Raw genomic sequence first — 11,243 nt, forward strand, 5'->3', positions numbered from 1 at the left:
AGATCACCAGGCTTTTCTTCTGAGGCATCTCTGGCTGGACTTGAACCTCCAACCTTTCGGTTAGTAGCCAAGGGCTTAAGCGTTTGCACCACTCAGGGACTCCTATACTTCAATAAACTGATTTAAAAATTAAGTACCCAAAGCATGAAAAGAAACCTCTTGATTTTTTCATTGCTGCTTAAAGTCTTGCTGTATTCAATCCAGCACTTTAAAATATTTCACTAAAAGTAATGATAATTATGTAGAAGCCTCTTTTGAGGTTTCTTATTTGATATCAGAGGCCAAACTCTTAGAGAAATACATTCCTCCAGGTATGGTAAAAAGAAAGAAAAAAAAAAAGCTGTACTACACAGAAACCAATAAAGTGACAAACCAAAATGCATTTCTGTATTGGCAAATTCTGTTGATAGACACCTGGGAAATATTGCTGAAGATCTGAAGAAATAAGTATTAGACCAATTTATGGCAGTGTTGAAAATTTGCTATTTAGTTGGATGAAAGAACAGTTATTTCTAACATGTTTCAGATCATGGCATTTTAGAGATTCTGTTTTAGTAATGAAATACCTGAAGAAATTCTTTTCCTAGGGGGCCATCAAAGGAAAGATATATGGGAGAAGATAGATTCACAACTGAAATGATCCTTAATAAAAAGAATGTTTTATGAAAAAAATTGTGGAGGTGTAACTACTGAAGAAATAGCTGCTTTAACTCAAATAAATATAAGGCGTCAGAGATACTATCTCAAACAAAATTCATTCACTAAATAATTCTAGGCAAGAATTTGCCACAAGGAAGTCAAAGCAGAAGCGTATAGGATGTCACCTATGTAGTTAATTTTAGAAATATGAGCTCTTTAAAATATATTAGAATTTTTGCTATAAATGAAACAGGGAGAGACTATAAAAATCTGCTTTTCCGCAAAGAAATACACTGGTTAACAAGTAGGAAAGTACTTAAAAGAGTTGTTCATCTTTAAGACGAGTGTTCCAAATGTGGTCTTTTTTTTTTTTTTTAATAACAAGTGGCTGTCAATAGTATGCTACCAGCAGATTTTTTGAAAAATAAACACGATGTGTCTCTTTAAAACAAAGTATATATTTTTAAAAGAGTTAAGTGCTAATTAAAAGCAAAAGAAATTTTTACAATAGATAAAGCATTTTCAAAAAGGTAGTTAGAAATGTTTATAGAGTTATGTTTTTTTTTTTTTTTTTTTTTTTTGCTGCCCAAAATAATAAAAATGTGTGACTCATAGAGACCCTACAGGACAGAGTTGAACTGCCCCATAGGGTTTCCAAGCAGCAGCTGGTGGATTCAAACTACCAACCTTTTGGTTAGCAGCCAAATGCTTACCCACTGCACCACGAGGGCTCCATGTCATGTGTTAGAATCTCTTAAACCTGAATGTTTAAAACACTTGGAAACAGAAATTTCTAAACTTTTTAAATCTTCCAAATAACAAGTTTCAGAGGGTTTTGAAAGTATTTGTTAAAAATACTAATTGTTTTGTTGATTATTTTACAGGAATAAATAATTCACAGTAAAAGGAAGTGTATTAGCCAAATGTCAGCAAACTTTTGGCATATTTAATGGATGATATAATAAAATGAGAATCATAATTTAGTTAATACAATCAATGAACTTCTGTTTGGACCTTTGAAATTTTGTATTATATCTTCTTCTGCGATGTCAGCCGTAAAAACCAGATATCTAAACAAATCATGCTTAAAACCAGACCACCAAGTCACTTTATCACAAAGTATTAGACAATGATTTTAACAAATGAGCCTTACTGCTCTAAAGAAAAAAAATATATATATATATAATATTAATAGTATCTTGTGCTGCTTATAGGTTTTTTTACTGTCGATAAAGTTATTTCATACATATTGTTAAGTTTGTATTTATCACGTTTTTAAAATGTCTTTTTTGTGTATGTTTTATAGTGCAGTAGTACATGTATAAAGTTTATTAATAGTAAACATACATGTATTGGAGCTCTGGTGGCCCGGTGGTTAAGAGCTACAGCGTGTTACTGCTGCTAACCAAAAAGGTCAGCAGTTCAAATCCCCCAGCTGCTCCTCGGAAACCCTATGATATAGTTCTACTCTGTCCAATAGGGTTGCTATGAGTCAGAATGGACTCCACGGCAACAGGTTTGTTTTTTGTTTATATACATGTATTGGATATGTATGCTGAACATTTTTACTAATGGGATGCAAAATTTAAGAACGTAGATTGGAAACAAACAGCTGCCTAGCGGAATTAACAAATAATTCTAATGTGTTTGTAGTTCAACAGAGTCTCACACAATGCTAGATGCGCTACTAAGTATTTAAAGCTGAGTTGACTCACTGACCACCACTGAATACAAAGAGTGACAATTTTATGTTTTGTGTATATATATTTCTCCTTCAGCATATACATTTCATTTGGTGAAAGATTCTTCTCCATGAATATATTTGTTTAGGTGTACAATGACCACAGAAGCAGTAATGCATAATGATTGATGGTGCAGTTTCTGAATTTAAATCTAAATCTTGGTGCCATAATTTACTAGCTATGTGATGACATTGAATAGATTACCAACTTCTCCATGTCTCAGTTTCCTTGTGTGCAAAATTGGGAAACAACAGTACCCACTTCATAAGTTTGTGGTGAATATTAAATAAGTTAACATGTGCAAAATTCCTAGACCTATCTCACACATGGAAAGTGCTCACCCACACAAATGCACGCACACACACACACACACACACACGATCTGGGTGAGTATACATGGGTATTTATATTTCTATGTAAATATAGACCTGACTTTCAGTATGTATTTATATTAAATAATAGCAATAATATTACTAACAATATTAATAGCCAACACTTAGTAAGCATGTGTTCTAGGCATTAGTTTAAGCACTTCACATAGATTATCTTGTTCATTGTTGGGGAAAAAAACACGTGACATGATATAATATAACATACTTTTGTTATTCCCATTTTACAGATTAGAAAACTGAGATCCAGAAATGCTAAGCAGCTCACTTAATTTCACACAGCTAGTATATGATAGAGCCAGGAAGTCTGGCTCTTTTAATCACTGCTATGCTACCTCCCAACTGTATTTGATATTATTTAATATTACTCCTGTACTCCATAATATCTTAATTTGTATGGTGTTTAATATTTTATAAAATACTTCCATATACATGAGTCTCATAACAAGCCTGTGAAGTGAGTAGGATAGGATTATTGTTCTTGCTTTATAGGAGAGAAAACTGGTAGAGCTGAAACCATGGGTGTCTTTTTGTGGAAGTATTTCTATGTTACAAATATACTGGGTGCCTCTGTACACAGAGAGTCATTCACATAAATGCACTGAGTGCTTATAACGTGTTAAGCACAGACATCTATCTGTAGGATGGTTAGTGCTGGCAATACAAGCTACAGACCTTCCCTGAAAGTGTCACAATCCAGTGGGAGAGAGAGGAAGACCAAGAATCATGGTACAGAATGTGTAGTCTCTAAGGGAGATATGAAAAGAGTGCTTATGGAGCACAGAAGGAGGGACCATCTGTGCCAGGGAGATCTTAGAAAAGGCAAAGTAGGAGCGGGGTGGGGAGGGGGGACGTTCCTGGAAGAGAGTATGACATATTGTGAGTCCATGTTTGTGATGATGACCATGTGTCTAGGCATGACTGTGTGTGGATCTGAGCGTGTACCTGTTTACGTGTGCTTACTCATGTAAGTATTAATTTATGTACATGCAGGTTGTAAGTGTGGAATGAGTAAGCCTGAACATAAATAGGATGTGTCCTGGAACCACACACCATAGCAGAATCTAACCTGCCCTGATATGTACATGCTCAAGCCCACTCTCTTTCCACTTCTTCATCTGCCCCCTGGACTATGGTGATTAGACCCCACCAGATTTTTCAGTCTATCAGTCTGAGTATGTAGCAGTCTAGTAGAGCCAGCCAGCTTGTGTGAATAATGGGGGATGAAGAGGCACAGGTAGGTATCTGTGGGTGTGCATCTATGTGCACACTTCCGGTGTGTGTGAATGCTTAGTGTTGGCTGTTTCCTTCTCCCTTCTTCTATACTACCTTGGGGAGTTCATCCACTCTTCTGTTTCCATTACCACCTGTATGTGGCTGGCTTCTGCCTCCACTTAAGCATCCTGGGGACATTTAAAATGTACTTCTGTGCTGGTGCTGGTAGAGGCAGGACTGGAAAGTATTGGCGCCCCTTAGTCCGTGCAGGCACTCCTACTCTCCCCATCCCCACCCCATTCTGGTCCAGGAATCTCCCAGAGGATGAAAAATGCGTACAAAGGCAAACAGTAGTTGTGCCTGCCACGAAGAACCCAGAGAGTCAATCCCAGGGGTGGGCTGCTCAACCCGCCTGACAAGACCTCTTTTTAGGGCAAAATTGATAAAGAAGGGAAAGCGAGGATTCCTCTCTCCACAGATACTCCTCCAGGGATTGGGGAGGTAGGGAGTAAAGCTACGATACTCTTTTATTTTTTAAGTTGTCTAATCAAAAAAGCTAACATGATTCCAATTAATATGTAATTTATTGTGACTAACAGTGTCTCTATAAGATGACAAAGATAATTTAACTGGATTTTCCCTCTTGTTAGAAGGTATATAAATTCAGGACCATGGGGTTGTGTAAGGCAAAGGCTGGAATACACTGGTGATTTGTGCGTGTTTACATCCTAGTCCAGTGCACAGTTGCGCAGCTGAATGTATTCGCATGTTGAGAGGCAAGAATGAAGCACAATAATCAACACATGCAGTATGCCATATTTTAACTTGAATGAATGAGTGGGTGAAGGGAAAAACAAACACGCTAAGAAAAGTAGAATGGTTCCTGAAATTACGATACCTTGATTGTGTTCCCAGTTCCACCAATGACTTAATCTATTGAAAGCTTTCTATGATCTGCTTATCTATTGGTAAATTAATCCAATGGCAGAATATCTCCCAAAAATATCAATATGCTTAATCAAGCCTTATTGAAGTGTATTTTGAAATGTATAAATGATCACTAATAAATGTTAGCTGTTGTATATCTCAGTACTTTATAGTCATTGTAGCACCTTGTATAGCATGTATTTCCGTGTTTGGACACAAATATTTTCCTAAACATTAAGGAAAGATGCTGATTTTGTGATATGCCAGGGAAATTTTTCCACAGTCAATATGGTGTTTATTTGCACTTAAACACTGCATCAATAATCTGAAAAAGAGAAATAGTCTGATTATGGCTAGAGGCTAAGGTTTCCATCATGGACTGCTTTCAACTGTTATATTTTATGGCACAGATTCAGCGGGAATCTGATCTGCTAAAATATTTGGGCTGTGAAAACTCCCACACTGTGACAGATGTCAAGTCCAATTAAGTGACTCATGTCCAGGTTTCTGTCCAATAGGATTTCCCATTAAATATCAATTTAGGGAAAAAAATTCCATCCCCCTTCTTAAGTCTTTATCTCTTCCACCATCGCTAGGCTGAATCAATTGGTACTAGGAGAGCCAAGAAGCCACACACGCATCTCTGCCTCTTTGCTCTAGCTCTCCCACTCTCTCCGGCCTTTCTCCGCTTCTCTGTCACTGTTACTCCGGGGGACGTTCACTTTTCACCAACCTTTCTCCAGGCATCTCCAAACCACTGACTATATATTTTGCTACAAGGTAAAGAAAGAAGTGGGTGAGGGCGGGGGATGTAACCAAGGCTTGAAAGACTTTGAAACGGAAAATAGGTGTCTGTTTATACAAGTATTTGAGGGAAGAGGAAGAGGCGACCTTAGCCCCGAGTTACAGTATTGTGTTCCTGGGAATTGGGAAGACATCAGCTGAACAAAGCCTTATCTCAAAAAAAAAAAAAAAAAAATCACTTCTGAGCAAGATCGCATCTCTGCCCTGCACTTCCCAGTTTCTCTTAGCTGTAACATGGGAAGGAAAGGAGTGCGATAGGAGCGGAATCTTATCTTAACCACCTTTCTTATTGATTCTTCCGCTATTAAAAAGTGGAGGAATCGGCCCTTTGATGCCATGGTGTTTATCTCTGCATCTCTCTTGTTATTTATAGAGACCTAGAAGAGGAAAAAAGGCACGGGACTTGTCAACACATCGTTCAAAAAAAAAAAAAAAAAACGAATTTCTTGAAATGTTCGAAAATATTTACAAGGAAAAGGCGTTTTTGATCTATCAACTAAGTGAATGAACAATCATTCATACCGTCCACATCCTGAGGTATTGTCATCCCTCGCTGTGGACACCAGAGAGATGACAGCTGCTTTTTCATTGTTGAATGTAATAAATATTTGCTGCTTTTAATATTTTCCGGAATTTCCTCCCTGATATTCCCTGGAATTTTAACTCTAAAAGATTGGAGAAAAGGTTATCAAAAAGGCTTTTACAAGGTAAGGCTCCTTTAAATCTTTTTTTTTTTTTTTTTTTTTTTTACAGCTTGAAACTAAGTTAGATCGTTCATGTTGCATTTATAGATGCATTTCAGTTAATTGTTAAATAAATAAAATGCATACACGACTTACCACTTACGAATATTTTAGAAAGATACATGGAGGAGAATTTAACATGCTTTTTGGGGGCAACCCAGGAACTTTTGACCCGAACTACAACTATGTCGAGTCTTATTGTGATTTTCCATTACTTGCATATTTGTTTATGTCCTTTCAAGCCGAATGTGTAGGTGTAAGTTGTTCTACTTATAAAGCGTGTCAGCGAAAAGCCCGCAGGGAGTCACATGCAGTTCACTTGGAGCGTTTGTTTTTATTTTGCCTCAGAGAACCTGTTCTCCTTGCAAGGAAATGAAAGCTGTTTTGGAGCCAGATTCACTCAAAAGCCAAGTGCAATGTTGGGAACCGATCGCACACCCCCTTGCTTTTGTTTTTCTAGCGGCAAACCGTCCTACACGTCGCCGACGCGGATTTCTTCCGCGACAAGCGTCGCTCGGGCGACACACGCCAAGCCCGGGCTTTGCAGCCTGGTCCTCCCTCCCGTTGCCCGCGCTCGGGGCGCGCAGCACCCGCAGGTGCCTTTCCCCTCCTGCCGGCCCCTTTCTGGAAGCCCGAATTCCCCCGAAGTCCACAGAGTCTGAGCGGGTCCCTCCAAGAAGGCGTGCAGTCGGGTTCCGTACTCCATGCACCCAGGAGGAGCCTAGAGAGATGGCCTTTCCAGAAGGGCATCGTTAGAGGAAGGCTAAGGACAGACTCGCTGGGCCCTTGCAGGCGGCCTGGGGCCAGCGCCGGGCTCCCGAGCTCCCGCCCCGGGAACGCCCGAACTTTGCCTGTGGAGAAGCGGCTCGGCCCCGGGCAACACGCATGGAGCCCGCCTCCTCCCGTCCAGGGCCCTTCCCCGTCCCTCCTCGGCCTCTCCTCCCGCAGCCACCCGGCCGCCGGCATTTTTCCGCGAGGTGGTCGGCCGACTGCCGGGCGCATTGTTTTCTCCCACGCCGCCGCGTCGCTAGGTCCCCGATGTGTGTGGCTGTCTGCGTGACAGATGGTGTTCTAGGAGCCCGCAAGGGCGTACGAGTCAATTTTCAGCTGAAAGTAGCCTCCACGTTTGTTTAGTCATCTCTTTCTTTTTACGGAGAAGCGCAAGGGGGGCGAGGAAGTCTTCCCGCTTCTGGCCGCTTGCTCTCCGGCCCGGGGTTCCTCTCGGCCCCCGCTCCAGAGCAGGGACCCGGCGTGCCCTCCCCAGTCCCGGCACCCCCGAGCACCAGAGCCGCCCCAGACCAGCATGGGGCCATTGGGCGCCAAGGCTCTCCGGCTGCTTTGCCAGGGGCCTTCGGGGCGGGTAGGACAGGTACGTCTCGTCTCCCCGCCCCCATTAACACCCAGATGTATTCGTAGTTAGCAATCATTCGTTTGTCAGGAAAGAGGAAAAAAATAGGGAGGCGGAATCGCAGAGTTGGTATTTGGCCAGAGGCGGCACAAAAACCCAGTCTCGGCCCTGCGGCCGTCCCCCGGACCAGGCCCACAGGCCGGTCTGTTTCCCGTAGGCCGAGGTGTTGACTCCAGGATGCGACCGGGGAACCGGCGCCGTGGGGAGGAGCGGGGCTCTGGTCTTCGGGCCTGTCCTCTGGGTGCCCTCCCTAAAGGCGCGTTCTGCTTGGCCGGGCGCACCAGCTCGGTGTGGGCTGCGGACGCGGGACGCGCGGATGCGGCACGGAGATAGTCCCTCCTCGAGACCGCGGGCAGGGCGGACGTGGTAGGCCCTTGCCCGCTCTCAAAAGGATAAGGCTGGTTCCTTTTATTGATTGATCTTCTGACTCCCCCTCAGCCTCCAAAATGATGCTGAGTCCGGACCAAGCCGCCGACTCCGACCATCCCAGCTCGGCGCACTCGGACCCGGAGTCGCTGGGCGGCGCGGACGCAAAGGTGCTGGGCAACGTGTCGGACCTGGAGCCGGTGGAGGAGGCCGAGGGCGACGGCAAGGGCGGCAGCCGGGCCGCGCTCTACCCGCACCCGCAGCAGCTGAGTCGCGAGGAGAAGCGCCGCCGCCGGCGCGCCACGGCCAAGTACCGCTCGGCCCACGCCACCCGCGAGCGCATCCGGGTGGAAGCTTTCAACCTGGCCTTCGCCGAGCTTCGCAAACTGCTGCCCACGCTGCCCCCGGACAAGAAGCTCTCCAAGATCGAGATCCTGCGCCTGGCCATCTGCTACATCTCCTATCTCAACCACGTCCTGGACGTGTAGGGCCGGGGGCGCCGCGGGAGGCCGTCGGACCGGCGTCTGCGAAGCGCGAACGCGACCGACGGGGGCGGGCGCCGCGGGGACGACGGAGGAGGCGGCGGCCCAGCAGGGAAGCCGCTGCGAGAGACTTGGACGAGGAAGGAAGCTCGCCAAATGTTCTCTCTGGTCAGCAGGGCAAGGAGGGAAGGTTTCCGACCCTGGGAGGAGGGGATGTCTGTGGAGCCTTGGGGCTTGCAGGGAGCATTTTTCAGGCCCGGCGAACCTCCTGAAAACACTGGAGATGAGCCACCTCCGGGCCTCCCCTTCGTGTATTAGGGTCCCTTCGAGGGTGGTTGCTTCGCCTTCGTTAATCTCCCACAAATCGTCATGTTATGAAAGAGTGAAGGAAGAAACTCAGAGTATAGGCTCACAACTTTAGAGTATCTGGAATTTTTCTAATTGGCAAATCACCAAACATTCTGGGGAGAAGATCTCTTCCAGTATAGAGATTTAAGGCACAGAAAGGTGGAACATGAAATTTTCCGTTCCGTTATGAAAAGAAAAAGATTAGAATCCAACTACGACAGACAAACCCTGAATATTTGGTAAAGTCAAAAAGATACATTGAGAACAAAGAGACACACTGTGGGAAGATTTGAACTGGGGGAGATTTTAACCCCAAGATATGACACTAACGTAGACAGGAATATCCATATTTAAATGGAAAATTTAATATCTGATTGCTTTTTCAGGCAAAGTGCCCGTTTATATATCCAAAAAACATTTATTTGTGACCTTAAACATGTGGACCCATAGGTGCAGTTAGAAAAAGACAACCTATTTTTATTTATGTTAGAAAAAGTAGAGTATTTTTTTCAAGACGTTTATTTTTCAGAGTGGTGATAATTTTACTTTGGATACTCTGTGCCAATTTATTTATAGTCGAGTGTTTACACTTTTTCCTGTGGAGTAATTATGTCTAACTTTCTAAGTGTTTGTTGAGATTAGACTGTGGTCTTTCTTTTTGCTCTAATTATATTGCACTTGTATAACAAATTTCCCACTTCTCCCTGTTTCTAAGCATATTTTATATATTAAGATATTTGTTCTTGAAAGGTCCTTTTGTTGTGAGATCAGCAACACTAGCACTTCACTATTATAGTTTTTTAAAAAAGTAAGTGTTGTTATTCTTATCTGTAGTTATGTTTGAAAAGTACAAACTGTTTATAAGGAGAGTAGTTTCTTTGTGTGTGTGACTGTGTGATGTTTGTGCGTGGGATGATGTTAGGAAATTAAGTTATTTTCCTAAAAAAAGAATTCAGAACTACTTTCTTCTGTGACAACCAAAAAGAAAATCTATAACCTGAAAATGTTTCATGTTCTCAGCTGTGAAACTCTTAAAACAAGGAGTGTATTTTAGAGACAAGGGGGAAAAAACCACATCTGCTATCCAAAGATTTTAGTCCTTTTCAGGGTTTTTTTGTGTCTCTATTGCTTTATATAATGCAATATTTTGTAGTGAAAATAGATATAATCTGGTTTCTATCCGACGAGTTTTTCATATCTCATGAATGGTGCGCTGTTTTGCATATAAATAAAGGTATCAAATAAAATCTTCTCCTTTATTTTAACCATACTGTCTAAAAATAATGACCATACTGACTGAGCATGAAATATCTTAATGGACTCAATTCCTTAGAAACTTGTTAAAAAAACAAACAAACAAACAAAAACTATACCATAAACATACTTATGTGTTAGGATATTAGATGTTTCTTCTAAACTTGGACAAGGATCAGTCTATAAATAGCTGGCCCACATATGATGGTGGCATAGAGCATGCTACTCTCAATAAAGAAAAAAATGATCGTGTTTATATAAGAGTGGTACCTGAATCATAGATTCTTTTGCTTTAAAAGGAACCTTAGAAACTAACCTCTTCAGATTAGAGTTGAGAAACTGAGGCCCAGAAGTTTAGGTGTCTTGCAGTAGTCACATAGCTACTCAGTGGCAGTGAGAAGATGACCCTGGATACAATGACTCCCAGTCCTCTTGGCGCATATTAAGAACAAGTCCTATATTAGTAGTGTAAGACTCAAACATTTAATCATGACAAAGATTCAGGACATTAAACCTGCAAACAGTAAAAAAAAATTAAGTCCTGGACCAGTCTTAAGATTTGAAGAGTATCACCTACAAAAGCCCATAGCTAGTTTATAAATGTGAAATATTCTATGTATTAGAAGACATTACTAACATATATGTTATATATATATAGAACCAGGGCACTAATGTACTGAATCTATATCACACCAAATCTCTGGCTGCGTAGTAAAAAATGAAATTATATGGATGCTGGTTTTATGCATATAAAGTATCTGTGGGATTGAGCATTTTTCACTTTTCACCCAGGTATCTTGAAATCAGGTTCACAGATACCTAATAAGTGGGACTCCATTCTCTTCATATGGGGGTGCATATTAGGAAAACGCTTCCCAGGACATGAAAAAGAATAGTGCCTTCCTTTGCCCTGTATCTGGACAATG

The 11,243-nt window shown here is 42.1% G+C and overlaps 1 protein-coding gene across 1 annotated transcript; it reads left to right on the top strand.

Annotated features, from left to right (window-relative positions):
* Window positions 1-5,516: 5,516 nt before the first annotated feature.
* On the top strand, window positions 5,517-10,499 carry NHLH2 (nescient helix-loop-helix 2). Its single transcript, XM_004380358.2, has 3 exons — window positions 5,517-5,692; window positions 6,090-6,423; window positions 8,306-10,499. The coding sequence occupies exon 3, from the start codon at window positions 8,314-8,316 to the stop codon at window positions 8,719-8,721; it is 408 nt and encodes a 135-aa protein (XP_004380415.1). The 5' UTR covers window positions 5,517-5,692; window positions 6,090-6,423; window positions 8,306-8,313; the 3' UTR covers window positions 8,722-10,499.
* Window positions 10,500-11,243: the final 744 nt, after the last annotated feature.

This window comes from Trichechus manatus, unplaced genomic scaffold (genome assembly GCF_000243295.1).
Source record: "Trichechus manatus latirostris isolate Lorelei unplaced genomic scaffold, TriManLat1.0 scaffold00073, whole genome shotgun sequence".
Lineage (NCBI taxonomy): Eukaryota > Metazoa > Chordata > Mammalia > Sirenia > Trichechidae > Trichechus > Trichechus manatus.